General features: G+C 43.3%; 1 protein-coding gene and 1 pseudogene across 1 annotated transcript; both read right to left on the reverse strand.

The window, feature by feature from the left end:
• Positions 1 to 12654: 12654 nt before the first annotated feature.
• LOC148001513 (endogenous retrovirus group K member 7 Pro protein-like) lies at positions 12655 to 13401 on the reverse strand. Its single transcript, XM_087582039.1, has one exon. It carries the CDS (start codon positions 13396 to 13398, stop codon positions 12655 to 12657), a length of 744 nt encoding a protein of 247 aa, XP_087438165.1. The 5' UTR covers positions 13399 to 13401.
• A 402-nt stretch (positions 13402 to 13803) lies between these two features.
• On the reverse strand, positions 13804 to 14467 carry LOC148001514 (igE-binding protein pseudogene; annotated as a pseudogene).
• Positions 14468 to 17810: the final 3343 nt, after the last annotated feature.

Consider the following 17810-nt stretch of genomic DNA (forward strand, 5'->3'; position numbering starts at 1 on the left):
TACCCAAGATACAATCCACAGACCACAGGAAGTTCAAGAAGAAGAATAACCAAAAAGTAGATGCTCCCACTCCTTCCTAAAAGGAGAAAAAATATCCATTAAAGGGGATATGGAAGCAAAGTTTAGAGCAGCAACTCAAGGAATGGCCATTCATAGCCAGACACACATATGGCCCACATATATACAGCCACCAAAACTAGATAAGATTTATGAAGCTAGAAAATGCATGCTGAATGGGACCGTATATCGATCTCTCCTGAGAGACACATCAAGTGCATGCAGAATACACAGTTCAATGCTAGCAGCAAACTACTCTACTGAGAATAGGACCCACTTGGGCAGAATAAGAGGAAGTATTGAAAGAGTTGAAGGAGATTGCAACCCCATAAAAACAATGCCAACTGACCAGAGCTTCCAGAGACTAAACCACAACCAAAAGACTATACATGGACTGACCCAGGGCTCCAACTGCATATGTAGAAGAAAATAGCCTTTTTGAGGCAAAAGGGGAAGGGGAAGCCCTTGGTCCTACCAAGGTTGGACCCCCAGTGCACGGGAATATGAGTGGCAGTAAGGGTGATATATCGGGGGAATACCCGTTTGGGAGATGAGGAGGAGACGTATCGTGGGGATTGGGCCTTGTGCACAGGAAAGCGGGAAAGGGAATAACGTTTGAAATGTAAGTAAAGAAATATATCGGGTTTGGGGATTTAGCTCAGTAGTAGAGTGCTTGCCTAGAAAGCCCAAGGCACTGGGTTCGGTCCTCAGCTCCGGGAAAAAAAATAAATAAAAGAAATATATCTAATAATAATAAAAAAAAGTGGCTTAAACTCTCTGAAGTTGAGTAGTCATACCAAGAATGTCTATGAACCAAAGACTTCTGAAATCTAATCATGTTCAGTCTAAGTTGGTAACCTCCTAGTGAAAGGGATTCATAATACAGCTACGGTTGTAGCTCATAAACTCCTGAGCTAGTTCCTGGGTTGTGATGTGTTTATAAAAAAATAAAGAGAGGATATGTCCTAGGTTTCAGCATCAATGTTGTGTTGATAAAAAGATAAGGAGAGGGGAATATGTTTTATAGAAGCCTGGAGAGGAGGGGGTGCCTCAGCAGGTCCATGCTGAGGCATTCCCTCCCCATGAGACACCAGGTACATGATGGTATAGTATAGAATAGAGTGTATTCGGGGCATGGGGAGAGGAGTTAAGAGGTTAGTTTCGCAGAGAAAGAGAAGGAGAGTAGAGAAATAAAAGAGTAGAGCCATCCATGAGCATGTAGAGAGAAGGGGAATGGGGCATGGGGAGAGATGGGCAAAGGCCCATGAGATAGCAAGAGGAAGCAGGAGCAAAAGAAAGCAAGAGCAGGAGAGTGAGGAGGAGTCAAGCAGACCCTTTTATAGTGTCAGGCACACTATGCTGTTCACAGGCTACTGTGATGATGTAGCATACCTGGCTGTCTCCAGGTAACAGTGGGAGTGAAGCTTAGACTGAATGCTATCAGTGTGTGCTTATATTCAAAGTTAAAGATGCTCAAAGCTTAGATTCCTGAGTAAAGTTAGTAAAATTTGTACTCAGACACTACTTCTAGCTTCTCAATTCAATTGCTATTTGTTCTAAGTGGACTTTGGCATGCTGGGTAGAGCAACTAAATTCCATGACAACCTTTACCCTTTCAGTTCATTCTTCCAGCATTAATGCAGAAACTGCATAGGACCAAAGGACATGTGTGCTGTGCTGTTTTTCTTGGCTTGTCTTAAAACAATGAAATTGACCACCAGTAATTACCATCTATTGCTCTATCTGCAACAGCTTATTCCACCATTTATCAGAGTGAGTCAACAAGAAGGCCATGCCTAAAGGACCCTGAGCGTGATACAGTCTCCAATTCCCATGAATTAGTTGGTCAGGAATCACTTGAATTCCCTGGTCCTTCTAGGAGAAGCTAAATCTAGCAGGTGATCTTCCTGATATAGTTTCACAATGGATTGTAAAGCCATGCTCTTGGCCAAAGACACTCCATTTGAGATATGATCTGCTATTAGTATTCTCTGCCATTAAAATGCATATCCTATATTATATATTATATTATACATATGATAATATAATATATAATATATGATAAATTATATATATAAAACAATTGCCAGGAATTATCTATTAGCCCACCGTTTCGAATAGATTACTGCAGAACAGCAAAGATGTACTATCTTGTGATGCTATATAGACAAATAAACGATTTATAAATTATTATTGAGGATACTATAAGGATTCCTAAAGTTATATTAGTAACTAACCACTTTTATAAAAGAATTGCTATTAATTGCTCTCTGTTATTAAAACTTCACTGAGATCTCTGTCAATCCCTAACTGCTTCTGCGATAAAAAGCAGGCATTTCAAACCTAGAAAACATGCCAAGACATTGTAAAACAATTAACCAATGATCATAAAAAAGGAACTAACAATTTATCATAGGTGCACAAACAGAATAGAAAAATTATCTCTGTTTACACAAATTCAATAATAACCGAGTCACAAAAATTATGGATTTTTAAACTTCAATGAACCCATAGAGCTAGTTATAGACAATGAATGTCAAGACTTAATGGGAAGGGGAATATCTAAATATCTCTTTTTTAAGTATCATATTCAACATATGATTTTAATTTATAATAAAATTTTTGGTGATCTTTTGTAATAAAATAAAAGTATGCATAGAAAAACCATCTGATCTATTCCCCTTGAAAAGTTGCAATAAAACTAGGAATATTTGCATCGCACAGTCATCTTGTCATCAGAGCAAGAGGAGACAGCTATATTGGAAATAGAAGAACAGTTGAAAGACCCCCTCCCAGAAAGGGAATTGTACAAGCCCAAGGCCCTCAACTATAGAAGTAAAAAGTAAGTTTTTAGATATGTGAGACAAGCTGACCCATCATTTAGACGAAACAGACCAGAAAAGAAAACAAAATGCAGAAACCAGACTAAATTATGGGCATTGCTCCATGGGCCACCTGGCAGGAAAAAGAAAAAGTCCCTGACCCCCCGGAAGCCCTGACCACCATGTACTTTTTGCTAACTCATTGTTATGATTATAGCCAAAATAGGTAACATACACGTATGCCTCATTTACTCCACCAATCACATCCCTGTAACCATGCATCTGATTCTGTAAGCCTGCTTCTGCTCCCCAATGCCCTATAAAAACCCGTCCCTGGTTCTGCTAGGCGCACCAGTCTTCCAAATTGACTGGGACGCCCACAGATACCTGTGTATCCTGATCAATAAAAATCCTCTTGCAGATTGCAGCCGGTGGACTCGGACTGGTCATTGGGGCTTGAGGATCTCCCTCCTGAGGGAAGATTCTCTCTGAGAGTCTTACATATGGGGGCTCGTCCGGGATCGGAGATCCTCTGCCTAGAGACCACCGACCATCCACCGGGAGGTAAGCTGGCCAGTGTTTGTCTTGTCCTGTCTTGTCTTGCTTTGTGACTTGTTCTGTAAATGCTTAGTTACTTGGCTTGGGTCTAGACCGTTTGTATTTGGGCGGGCCAGAGAAGGAGCTGATGAGCTCGGACTTCTCACCCGCAGCCCTGGAAGACGTTCCAAGGGTGTTTGGAGCCCGGTTTTTTTTCGGGGCTCAGCTCGTATCGGAAGGATACATGGTTTTGGGTTGGAGGAGAGAGCCGGATCCACTAAATTTTTGGTTTCAGTTTGACACCGAAGCCGCGCGGTGCGTCTGTCTGTCTGACTGTTGGAATTGTTTGTCTTCTTTGTGTCCTAATTTTCTTTGAACATCTGTGGAAATTGGTTATAGGGTGCTTTGTCTTGGTCTTGTTTGTCTGGTTTGTTTTCTGTGGTATTGTTGATTGTCTTTTTGGCTTTTGTTTCCTTTTTGGACTTTGGATAGACGACTGTGTTTAAAATCTTGGACTGACAACTGTGTTTAAAATCATGAAACTGTTTGCTTTGTTTGTCAAGGAGTTTTACTTGGTCCTCTTGGTTCTTAACTTGGAAATAATTTACTTGAGAAAAATTGTTTTCTGCCAGGGAGTTTTATCTTTCTCTCTTGAGCCTCCTCCCCAAGGAGAGATGCCCCTACCTTTGCTCCCCTTGTCCAGTCTAGCTGCTGTTAACAGTTGTGTATGAAGAACTCCAGGTTAGTGAGTGACCCTGTCTGAAGCAGGTATTAACAAGAGCCTGAAACTTTACCTTAGATCCTGAAGAAAAATTCTCCCTGTTGCTTAAACATTCACAGCTTCTAAGGAAGGGACAACACAGAGTAGAAAAATATAGGGGCTGAGGGTGACAAGCATGCAGGCCTGCTAGCAAGCTGTAGGCTGCTTATGGACAGCAGCGCAGCTCTGGCCAAGTCAGCGTAAGAGGAGTTTCAAGGTGATGAGGCCGGCCGGCTTTGACAACAAAAAGATAATGTAGAGTTAGTGGTTGTTTTATGAGACTTTTGGCCCTGAAAAAAAATAATTCCAGTTGCTGCCTTCAGTGGCCAGATCTTCAACACTTGCTCACAGAAGGAGAGCGTTCATTAAGAGAAGTTCTTTAAGGGAGCCTGCCTTATCTGCTGGCCCTATTCCAAGAGAGGAGTTGATCTCCAACATTAAGTAACCTTTCCTGTTAGTCATCATCGACATGGAGAGTGCCTTTGATCCTATCCCCACAAAAGCCAGTTCCTGCCCCTGTGGTCAAAATGCCCCAGGTTGGGGGGGCGAGAAGCCCCTCAAATAGTTTCAAAAAGAATCTGCAACAAACTGTGAAGAACTTTGTTTTGTCAGTCAAAATTTAGAATTCAGGCTTTGGTTGTGGCCAAGGTCAGGATTAATGTTTTCTTTTCCATGGGCCTTTAGCCCACTGAGACAGTTTGGTAAAGGGCTGCTACTGAGGTCCTGAAAGTCCCAGGTGAACTTGTTACAATTCTTTTGTCAGCCACTTGGCATCTAGCATCCAGGTCCTAACCATCTCTCCATCCTTTTGTTATTAGTTCTTAAGTCCAGAGAGACAGTCGGTAACAGATCAGCTCCCTCTGCTTGCCTTTCTGTTTCACAGACACAAAGCTTGTGCTTATTTTTACAATGGCCTTTTTGTCCCAAAATGTCCTCCTGGTTTAGCTGTGTGACTAAATGCTATTTGTCCTCTTCAGTGGACCTCTATTCTCAAGATTCTCTTGTTTTCTCACCATCCCATTTGAGATGCTTGTTAATAACTGTTACAGGTCTTCTTTACCACTGAGGAAAGATGAAATCCTACTAGAGGCCAAAAAGAATGTTCCAGACATGGATAAAAGACCCTCACTCCTGACTGTTGACTTAAATACACCTGAAGGTAGGGAGTGCTCCGGGTCTGCCACCAGGCTCCAAGGGTGGGTCTCCGAGGGGCTGGAAAATGCCCCACCAATCTGGCTAAGATAAGGAAAAAGATATAAAGAGAGAAAGTTACAGAAATTTTAAGGGTTAAGCTAAGTTGCTGAGAGTCTTACATATGGGGGCTCAGTGTAGCTATAGTGGGATACCCGGCCCACACAGTAAAGTAGAATAACTTAGAAATTAAAAGCCAATTTAGAAATGAAAAATTCAGAGATAAAGAGGGAAACATGGACTGCAGCGAGAACAGAAAGAGAAGACATGCTTCTTCTAGCCATGGGATGAAATAGGCCTTTTTAAATTTTTTTTTAATTTTTATTTTTTATCAACAAGGTAGGCTTAGTCTTATAAAAGAAGATACAATTTGGGGTTTTTTGGTTGTTGGTTGGTGGGGTGGATTTCTTGTTTTTGTTTTTTTGTGTCTTTGTTTTTATTTTTTTCTTACATTCATGGGTTTAATTCATTTAGTAATAAAAGGGTAGAAGCTTTTTCTTTCTCTATGCAATAAAGATTGTAGCTCATTTTTCCACAAGAGTAGGTTCTTTCTGCACTGCTACTTGGTTTTAATTTTTTTTTTAATAACTTGAGTATTTCTTATTTACATTTCGAGTGTTATCCCCTTTCCCAGTTTACGGGCCAACATCACCCTAACCCCTCCCACTCCCCTTCTTAATGGGTGTTCCCCTAACCATCCCCCCATTGCCCCCATCCCCCAAAAAATCACATTCACTGGGGGTTCAGTCTTAGCAGGACCCAGGGCTTCCCCTTACACTGGTGATCTTACTAGGATATTCAATGCTACCTATGAGGTCAGAGTCCAGGGTCAGTCCATGTATAGTCTTTAGGTAGTGGCTTAGTTCCTGGAAGCTCTAGTCACTTGGCATTGTTGTTCATATGGTGTCTTGAGCCCCTTCAATCTTTCCAGTTCTTCTCTGATACCTTCACCAGGGGTTCCATTCTCAGTTCAGTGGTTTACTGCTGGCATTCGCCTCTGTATTTGCTGTATTCTGGATGTGTCTCTCAGGAGAGATCTACATCCAGCTCCTGTCTGCCTGCACATCTTTGCTTCATCCATCTTGTCTAATTGGATGGCTGTATATGTATGGGCCACAAGTAGGGCAGGCTCTGAATGGGTGTTACTTCTGTGTCTGTTTTAATCTTTGCCTCTCTATTCCCTATCAAGGGTATTCTTGTTCCCCTTTTAAAGAAAGGGTGAGCATTCACATTTTGATCATCCGTCATGAGTTTCATGCATTCTAGGCATCTAGAGTAATTCAAGCATTTGGGCTAATAGCCACTTATCAATGAGTGCATACCATGTGTGTTTTTCTGTGATTGGGTGACATCACTCAGGATGATATTTTCCAGTTCCAACCATTTGCCTACACATTCCATAACGACATTGTTTTTGATAGCTGAGTAATATTCCATTGTGTAGATGTACCACATTTTCTGTATCCATTCCTCTGTTGAAGGGCATCTTGGTTTTTTCCAGCTTATGGCAATTATAAATAAGGCTGCGATGAACATAGTGGAGAATGTGTCTTTTTTATATGATGGGGCATCTTTTGGGTATATGCCCAAGAGTGGTATAGCTGGGTCCTCAGGCAGTTCAATGTCCAATTTTGTGAGGAACCTCCAAACTGATTTCCAGAATTGTTGTACTAGTCTGCAATCCCACCAAAAATGGAGGACTGTTCCTCTTTTCCATATCCTCGCCAGCATTTGCTGTTACCTGAGTTTTTGATCTTAGCCAGTCTCACTGGTGTGAGGTGAAATTTCAGGGTTTTTTCGATTTGGTTTTCCCTTATGACTAAAGATGTTGAACATTTCTTTAGGTGTTTCTCAGCCATTCAACATTCCTCAGCTGTGAATTCTTTGTTTAGCTCGGAACGCCATTTTTTATTGGGGTTATTTGTCTCCCTGCAGTCTAACTTCTTGAGTTCTTTGTATATTTTGGATATAAGGACTATATCTCTTGTAGGATTGATAAAGATCTATTGCCAATCTTTTGCTTGCTGTTTTGTGCTAACCACAGTGTCCTTTGCCTTTCAGAAGCTTTGCAGTTTTATGAGATCCCATTTGTCGATTCTTGATCTTAAAGCATAAGCCATTTATGTTTTGTTCAGGAAATTCTTTCCAGTGCCCATGTGTTCGAGTTGCTGCCCTAGTTTTTCTCCTATTAGTTTGAGTGTATCTGGTTTGATATGGAGGTCCTTGATCCACTTGGACTTAAGCTTTGTACAGGGTGATAAGCATGGATCGATCTGCATTCTTGTACATGTTGACCTCCAGGTGAAACAGCACCACTTGCTGAAAATGCTATCTTTTTTTCCATTTGATGGTTTTGGCTCCTTTGTCAAAAATCAAGTGCCCATAGGTGTGTGGGTTCATATCCCACATTACGTTCGCCAGCAAGAATGACGCAGGACACAAAGGATCCTTCTGCAGAAAATAGCTTTAATGCACCTTGAGAGCGAGAGCACAAGCTTACAATACGGAGACCCCGAGTGAGGGAAAGACCATCCCTTATATAGGAAACTATCCTCACCTAGGACGTGTCACTCTCTGGCTGGTCGCTGCCAGATGTGCCAGATGACATACCACAGCATACGTGTCCCCCTGAGTGAGGAATTTACCAGGGGCTTGCGTATTGCCCTTTTATTAGGTGCATCCTGCCGGATATCAGCGCCATCTTACAATGGAGAATGTGAGGACGGCCCTCCACATTTCCCCTTATCTGTTTTTAAGCAAATAGGACACCCATAAATAGGAGGGTGAAGGCAGAGGTCATATCCTCACGCAAAGTTGGCGAACCTGTACAAGAGAGATACCCTTAAGCTGTTGTTGAGACCCAGGGCACTCCCGATCCGTCGCACTGCCATTTTTTTGAGGGAGGGAAAACTGGGGCAGATACCCTCATGTAATATGACATGCCTTCCAGGGAGCGTGTTTGGTAGAGCTTCCCTGTGCGATGCTAAGCTCGTCATCCCTCATTGGCTGCTCAAGCAGGTCACTCTAATCCTGTGCAATGAACCGAGGTTCTAGGAGTGCAAGAGCTGTCCAGCCGGCGACCTATTGCTTAAGCATGGTTAACCAAATATCGGCTGACGCTCCTTGTTCAAGGGCTATAAGCACCTGGGCGATCACAATTTTGTCCCTCTTTGTTTGAAATCTTAATTGCAAAGCAACCAGAGGAGTAACACTAATCCGCAGCAGAGGACTGCTCCAAAAAGTCCCACCCCCACCCATTTCTTAAAATAAGAGACTGCTGAGGTGATCCAGGATGACAATCCTTCTGTCAAAGACATATCCAGTCAGGTAGAGTTTACTTGAATGATGGCCGTTCTCAATTCCCTGAGCGTCTGCTCAAAATCCGAGGTCCAATTCTGTAACAAATGCTGTGAAAGGGTTTTAGACAAATTGGCAGCTTTGGTAAATTGTTCATACTGTATAGACGCGACACAAAGGCCGGGGAGCTTTAGTTCACAGCCAAACTGGGCCAGTTGCCATAGGATGTCTAGGTGCTCTTCGACCAGATCTATACGTTGGTTAACAAGCATGAGGCCTCCTTGTATCTGAGTATTAGCCGAGACCTGTCTGTCCAGAGCCACAGAGATGGTACATCATTGATAGTTTGGGTTGTCTGTACTGTGTTTGACAAGGCCAATGCCGAAGCAGTAACTGAGGCAGCAACTGCCGTTGTAGCAATAATGCCAACAATGATCGCAGAAATGCCAAAATCTCTCTTTCCTCTAAATAAGGTCAGGGTCCCCGGAGTCTCAACAGGGACCGGGATAAAGCGAGACATACGGGTAACTACCGCTATGGGATATTGGCTAGCATCCCAACACAGGGCATAAAAACATGAACCATCTGTACAATTCAATTTAGAAACTTTAGTGGCATTACTTATAATCCACACAAATGGCGGCCAGACACAAACCGGAGCAGGGTTAAACCCCGTGCTCCAGTAAGGTTTATATTTTATATGAGTAGCTGTCCAGACAGAGGCTGAAGGGTGGATATTCCCCGTCCAGGAAAATGATAACCATCCCTTTTCGCCCTTTCCTCCAAGTAGCTTCGCCATGGGCGTAAGATCAGTGCAGCTACCATTAACGCCACAAAGCATCCATTGATCAATGGGATTATTATTGGACCATCTAGGATCAATGGTGGTGAAGTTCACGCCGCCTCCCAAATCAGGGGAGAAGGAGAAAAAATTCTGGACTGCCCAGGCAGAGTCCCGGGACTGGCAACCAGTCCATGGCAAAGTAAGTTTTTCATCCTGGGTCCCTCTACAAAAGGGTGCCAACTTTGGTTGACGGAGAGGGCAGGTGGAGGAGTTAATGTAAGGCCACCAACCATAGAGAACTGTGGCGTTAGCCACAAAGTCTTCCTCACCAGTTCCCCATGTGGCCTCCCTTAACCAAGCAGAAGATTGATTACTCAACATAATGCAAGGAAGATCAGAAGATATTTTGTTGAATATGCCAAAACAAAGGCTGCCCTTAAGGGGAATAATCCTATTTTCTTTTACTTGCTCTATTTGGGAATCTAGTGGTAAATAGGCTAGTCCCAATTCTTTGTTGGTAGTAAAGAAACGTGGAAACACTTGGGCATTATACATCACCGGCATCGGGAGGGGGAAGGTTGACATTATTCCCCACCGTAGTTCGCTCTGCACTTTTATTGGCACGCCCTGGATCAGCATGAGGATCACCAGAGTTGTCATCTTCTTGGTCCTCTGTCTTGATATTCCGAGTAAGTCGTCCCGGAACCCAAACTGGATTTTCATTATCGTATGGAAAAACACAAACAGCTCCCCTGGATCTTATCAAAACAGGATCTGGGCCCTTCCATTCATTTGTCAATACATCCTTCCATTTAACTAATTCTTTTGTCCTTTTGGGCTCTGAGCAATGTCGCTCAGACGCTGTTTGCCCAGCTTCATCAAGATTTAAAAAATTTAAGGTAAAAAGAGCCAAAGCAGTGGCCACTCGGGGTGTTGGGGGGAGTTCTATCATAATTCCCCCTCTTTGTTTTATTAAATATGATTTGAGCGTCTGATGAGCGCGCTCTATGATTCCCTGTCCTTGAGGGTTGTAGGGCAGGCCCGTCAGATGGGTAACTTGCATCTGAGCACAAAACTGACGTAATTTTTGAGATGTATAGGCAGGGCCATTGTCAGTTTTTACACATCTTGGCTTTCCCCAAGCACTCCATGCTTCGAGGCAGTGCTGAATGACATGTGTTGTTTTTTTCTCCTGTAAGTGGGGTGGCATGTAGAATGCCAGAACATGTATCTATAGATACATGCACATACTGTAGTTTTCCAAAAGTAGAATTATGAGTAACATCCATTTGCCAGATTTGCAATGGCTGTATTCCTCTCGGGTTGACCCCAATGTGAGGGACTGGGAGGAACTGGCAGCACTGTTGTCATTGGGTGACTATATCACGTGCCTCTTTTCTAGTTATAGAGAAGCGGCGGCGTAAAGTTTCCGAGGTAACATGGAAATTGCCATGAAAAGTTTTAGCGGCCTCTAAGGGAGAGGCCAGGGCCACAGCTATCATTTTTGTGGCTTTGTCAGCCAAATCATTCCCTGAACTCATTGGACCAGGGAGTCCAGAATGGGCCCGTATATGAGTAATATATACAGGAAATATCCTATTTATTAAAATAATTTGGATTTTTTGGAAAATATCTGCTACCTTGCTAGTTGTCTTAATTACGCCGGCGGTTTCAAGGATATTAACAGCATTGAACATATAGGAGGAATCTGAAACAATATTTAGAGGCATCTGGAATTTTTCAAGGTCCACCATGACCACTAGGAATTCTACCACTTGGGGTGAGGTTTCAAAGTATTGTCGTGAGAACACTTGGGAATTTACCACATATGCTCCCACCCCTGTTTTTGACCCATCCGTATACACTGTTATCCCTTCTTTTAACGGTCTGTGGGATGTGACGCGAGGGAAAACAACAGGTTGTAATCTAGCAAAACATAATAGGGGGTGTTTAGGATAATGATTATCTATCTGTCCAGCAAAGGAAGTAACTAACACTGCCCAAGCATTTGAGGTAGCAGCTAATGTTTGAACCTGAATGGCTGTATATGGTACTATCAAAGTTTTGGGTTCTTTCCCAAAATGAGTAATAGCTGCCTTCAACCCGCGGAGTGCAAGCTGAGCGACCGCATCGGGATACCAGTCAATAATCTTAGCAGGAGATGCATTGGGATGGATCCATAATAAAGGCCCATTTTGCCACAAGACAGCTGTTGGTAATTGCATAGTTTTGAAAACGCACAAATCAAAAGGATTGGTTTCATCAATGCGCTGCAATTGAGCATCCTGTAAGGCCTTTTCTACAACTTGTAAGGCCCGGTTTGCGGCTGGGGTCAATGTTCTCGGAGAGGAGATATGAGAGTCCCCTTCCAAAATATCAAATAAGGGCTTCAACTCAGCAGAGGAAATCTTTAAAAATGGTCTCAGCCAATTTATATCTCCCAATAACTTTTGGAAATCATTTAAGGTATGCAAATGATCTCTGCGAATCTCTAATTTCTGGGGAACTATTTTTTTCAGGATAAATGACCGATCCCAGAAATGAGCCAATTTCTGCAATTTGAACCTTTTCTACAGCGACTTGTAGTCCCCATCGTCCCAATGTTTTGATTAAGATGGGATATGAGGTCTGTAAGGTTGTTAAATCTTTATCACATATTAAAATGTCATCCATGTAATGAGCCAGAAGCAAAGATGGAAATTGCTTCCTTATAGGTTCAAGGGCTCGTTGCACATATAGCTGACAAATAGTGGGGCTATTGGCCATGCCTTGAGGTAGGACCTTCCACTGAAATCTCTTATCAGGTTCAAGATGATTAGTAGCTGGTATAGTAAATGCAAACCTCTGTCTGTCCTGTGGACACAAGGGGATGGAAAAGAAACAATCCTTAATGTCTATAATTATTATCTTCCATTGCTTAGGTAAGGCGGAGAGTAAGGGTAGGCCTCGTTGGATCGAGCCAAATAAACCCATCTGTGCATTAATGGCTCTCAAATCATGGAGAAGTCTCCATTTTCCTGATTTTTTCTCTATCACTAAAATAGGAGTATTCCATGGTGAAATGGACGGTTCTAAATGACCAAGCTGCAATTGTTCATTAACCAATTTAGTAGCAGCTACTAATTTTTCAGAGGATAGATGCCATTGAGGAACCCATATCGCTTCCTCTGTAAGCCAGGGTATGGGCATAGAACCCTCAATGGCACCTAGGAAAAACCCAGGCCTTGTTTATGGGGGTTTGCGACTGGTTCAATGGGCGTGAGACAGCCTTGTTCGAATCGCCCTAGGCCTTTCCCTTCCTTATAGCCCATCCTTGACATCATGTGGGCCACTTGTGGGGGGTATTCGTTAGATAAGGTTAGTCCCATGGTCTGCATAACATCTCTCCCCCGAAGATTAACAGGTAGGGGAAGTACATAGAGAACAAATTGTCCCTGTCGGCCATCGACAGTCATCCAAGTTAGAGTGGCAGAGCTGATGTTAGGGCACGACTGGTAGCCTAAGCCTTGTAGCAAGTGAGAAGATCTTATGGTAGGCCATGATTGAGGCCACCATTTTGAGGAAATTATACTTTTATCAGCCCCAGTATCCAGAATGCCTTCAAATTTCTTTCCATTAATTTCTAAGCTCAATTTTGGGCGGTTGTTAAGATGAACCACCAAATATGCCAAATTATTACCAGTGGACTCCATGGGCCCCTTGGTATCCTGTATTGTGGTTTGGGAGCACGGAAGGAGTAATAACTGTGCTATTCTATCTCCTTCACTTATGGAAAAAACCCCATCGGGACTTGAACAAAGAATCTGAATATCAAGAGAGTGCTGAACTTCAACAAGGCCTGGATGGACTATCAGTCCTTGTAGGGCGAGAGATGCTCTCCCAAGGACAAGGCCTATGGTTCCTGGGGGCAAAGGCCCCACAGTCTGATCAGGAATTGGCTGAATGCCCATCTGGGGTATTAGAAAGAAGTCGGAGGTGGCACACAGGTCCAATTTTGTGTCACCTCTTTGGGAGTCTCCTCTGTCAGGGTCATGGCTTTCTGAAAGCGGTTCCCATATCTTTGAGGGCCCTGGGACCAGGGGCCCAACGATCCGTTTTTTGACATCCCATTAGGCTGAGCTTCTAAAGGAGGGAGTAGTTTTACCTTAGTATCCCTCACTGAGCGGCTCTGGTCAGGCCTATGGTAGCCCTTGCCACATCGGGCACAGATAGTTGCAGGCCTCCTGTCTCCCTTGGTTATCCTACAGTCTCTTTTTAAATGGCCCATTTTTCCACATTGAAAACATGACCTTGTATCTGTCCCTTTAAGGGGGCATTGCCGGGACTGGAGAATGGTGGCCGCCAAGCCTGTGTTACTAAGAGGCCCGTCGAGTTCTCTGCAGACTCTGAGCCAGTCCTGTAATCCTTTGTTTTTTCTGGGTGCTATAGCCGCCCGGCATTCCTGGGTGGCTTGCTCGTAAACGAGCTGTTCTATGAGTGGTGCTGCTTGCTCCGCATCACCAAATATTCGTCCTGCAGTTTCTGTCATTCTGGCTACGAAGTCTGAGAACGGTTCCTGAGGTCCCTGGATGATACGAGTAAGTTGATTATCGGCCCCGCCTTTCCTAGTGAGTGCCTTCCAGGCCTTAATGGCCGAGCTGGAGACTTGAATATAAGCGCCCAATTGTAATTAGCTTGGTCCGCTTCGAAGCGACCCTTTCCTGTCAAGAGTTCAAACGTCCATTCTCGCTGCTCAGGCGTTAACGCCGTGGCATTAGCTCTGGCCTGTGTTTGAGCCGCCTCATACCAAAGCACTTTCCATTCCATATATTGGCCCATGTTCACAAGGGTCACTTTTGCAATCATCTGCCAATCGGCGGGTGTCAAATAATTTAGGGCCAGCCTTTCAAGAATGGTTAGGGTGAAATTGGCTGTAACTCCGTACTTTCTGAAAGACCCCGCCAGCTCTTTTATTTGGTTATGTTTGACTGGGGCATGAACCCGCTCACCCTCCTGCGTTTCAAAGACCGGGAATGTCATCCCTCAGCTTCCTTCTCACCCTATCGGGGATTAAAGAGAATGCGCAAGAGCGCGCCTCATACGGAGGGGTGTGTTTGGCGACTGCCGCGGCAGAAGCTTTTTATTACCTTTCTTTTGTTCCTCGGGGTGATATTTCTCTTCCTCCTATCTAGCTGCTTCCTCATCTAACTCGACCTCCTGCTCTGAGTCTAAGATTCCATTCTCAGAGCTATCAGAACTGTCGAGGTTCAGCGCTTCTAGCTCTTTCACGGGGTATATGCTGGCTCCCCCCTCCCGGTTGCTGTGTAGAGAGGGAAGTGCCGGAATCTGAAAGCTTTAACACTCCCTTATCTGCGGACTTAATGGGAGGGCTCTTTTTCTTTCTCAGGACGTCCTTTTTCTTATGCGCGCCTAATCTCTCACTATGTTCAGTTTCTGACATACTCTCTCAAAATACCTCAAGTGTGGTCTGCCCTCCTACAACTGCTGCCTTGCACACTTCATCTGCTAAGAAATTTTTGACTAGTTTCCATATGGCTTTAGTTCCTATACGCAGATCTTTCTCCGCCAATTTTCTGTCTAGGTCCCTTCCAAGTTTGTCCCATGAGGCAATTGTAAAGGATCCTGAGCAGGCAAACCACGGAGCCACCCTGTCCACTTCTTTCACAAAGTTTTTAAGTGTTCTTCCTCCAATTTTAATGTCCCCCTGCTATAGCACTGTTTCCAGAGCCGTGATCACAGACTGTGAGGATCCCATGAGGGACCAAGAATGCCCAGCGGCTTATCTACGTCCCTCTGACAAGGCGTGAGTAGAAACAGACACGCCGCTCTCTTATATATGGGAGTCTTACGCGCACTTCCCGAGCGGTGCTATCGCGTCCCTGCTCCCCAACAGTAAAAGGGAGCTGCGCGAAGCTCACTTATTTACGAGAGACTGAGACACGCCTCCAACTGCTGTCCTTTTAGCAGCGGAAACGGTGAAAACAGTACATAATATTAAGAAAGAGTAGGGTGGCTCCGAGAACAAATACCATAGCCTCAACAAATCCTTCCCAAGGCGGCGACAACCCCAGACCAAAATCCAAGAAAGGCATGCCTCTCTGAACGTATTTTTTTTTTTTGTTACCTTCAGTTCTGAATCCTCCTTGTCACCAAGGGGTCCCGGAGGTGCTGATGATGGCTTTTTCCCGGGGTCTGGCACCAAATGTCCCACACTACGTCTCGCCAGCAAGAATGAGGTAGGACACAAAGGATCCTTCTGCAGAAAATAGCTTTAATGCACCTTGAGAGCGAGAGCACAAGCTTACAATACGGAGACCCCGAGTGAGGGAAAGACCATCCCTTATATAGGAAACTATCCTCGCCTAGGACGTGTCACTCTCTGGCTGGTAACGGCCAGATGTGCCAGATGACGTACCGCAGCATACGTGTCCCCCTGAGTGAGGAATTTACCAGGCGCTTGCGTATTACCCTTTTATTAGGTGCATCCTGCCGGATATTGGCGCGATCTTACAATGGAGAATGTGAGGACGGCACTCCATAGGTTCATTTCTGGATCTTCAATTCTGTTCCATATTTCTATCTGTTTGTCTCTGTCCAATACCATGCTGTTTTTATTACTATTGCTCTGTAATACTGCTTGAGTTCAGGGATAGTGATTCCCCCTGAAGTCCTTTTATTGTTGAGGATAGTTTTAGATATCCTGGGTATTTTGTTATTCCAGATGAATTTGCAAATTGTTCTGTCTAACTCTTTGAAGAAATGGATTGGTATTTTGATGGGGATTGCATTGAATCTGTAGATTGCTTTTGGTAAAATGGCCATTTTTACTATATTAATCCTGCCAATCCATGGGCATGGGAGATCTTTCCATCTTCTGAGGTCTTCTTCAATTTCTTTCATCAGAGGCTTGAAGTTCTTACTGTACAGGTCTTTTACTTGCTTGGTTAAAGTCACACCGAGGTACTTTATATTATTAGGGTCTATTATGAAGGGTGTCGTTTCCCTAATTTCTTCTTCGGCTTGTTTCTCTTTTGTGTAGAGGAAGGCTAATGATTTATTTGAGTTAATTTTATACCCAGCCACTTCACTGAAGTTGTTTATCAGCTTTAGTAGTTCTCGGGTGGAACTTTAGGGATCACTTATATATACTATCATATCATCTGCAAATAGTGATATTTTGACTTCTTCTTTTCTGATCTGTATCCCCTTGACCTCCTTTTGTTGTCTGATTGCTCTGGCAAGAACTTCAAGAACTATACTGAATAAGTAGGGAGAGAGTAGGCAGTCTTGTCTAGTCCCTGATTTTAGTGGGATTGCTTCAAGTTTCTCTTCATTTAGTTTAATGTTAGCTACTGGTTTGTTTTATATGGCTTTTACTATATTTAGGTATGGGCCTTGAATTCCTATTCTTTCCAAGACTTTTATCATGAATGGGTGTTGAATTTTGTCAAATGCTTTCTCAGCATCTAATAAAATGATCATGTGGTTTTATTCTTTCAGTTTGTTTATATAATGGATCACGTTGATGGTTATCCCTATATTAAACAATCCCTGCATGCCTGGGATGAAACCTACTTGATCATGGTGGATGATTGTATTGATGTGCTCTTGGATTTTGTTTGCCAGAATTTTATTGAGTATTTTTGCGTCGATAATGGATATTTCTCTGAAGTACTCTTTCTTTCTTGGGTCTTTGTGTGGTTTAGGTATAAGAATACTTGTGGCTTCATAAAAGGAATTCGATAGTGCTCCATCTGTTTCAATTTTGTGTAATAGTTTGGATAATATTGGCATGAGGTCTTCTATGAAGGTCTGATAGAATTCTGCACTAAACCCATCTGGACCTGGGATGTTTTTGGTTGGGAGACCTTTAATGACTGCTTCTATTTCCTTAGGAGTTATGGGGCTATTTAACTGGTTTATCTGTTCCTGATTTAACTTCGGTACCTGGTATCTGTCTAGGAAATTGTCCATTTCCTGCAATTTTTCAAGTTTTGTTGAATATAGGGTTTTATAGTAAGATCTGATGATTTTTTGAATTTCCTCTGAATCTGTAGTTATGTCTCCCTTTTCCTTTCTGAATTTGTAAATTTGGACAAACTGTCTGTTTCCTCTCGTTAGTCTGGCTAAGGGTTTATCTATCTTGTTCATTTTTTCAAAGAACCAACTTTCGGTTCTGTTGATTCTTTCTATGGTCCTCTTTGTTTCTACTTGTTTATTTCACCTCTGAGTTTGATTATTTCCTACCTGCTACTCCTCCTAGGTGTATTTGCTTCTTTTGTTATAGAGCTTTTAGGTGTGCTGTCAAGCTGGTGACACATGCTCTTTCCTGTTTCATTCTGCAGGCACTCAGAGCTATGAA

Source organism: Rattus norvegicus, chromosome 13 (assembly GCF_021556685.1).
Source record: "Rattus norvegicus strain SHRSP/BbbUtx chromosome 13, alternate assembly SHRSP_T2T, whole genome shotgun sequence".
NCBI lineage: Eukaryota > Metazoa > Chordata > Mammalia > Rodentia > Muridae > Rattus > Rattus norvegicus.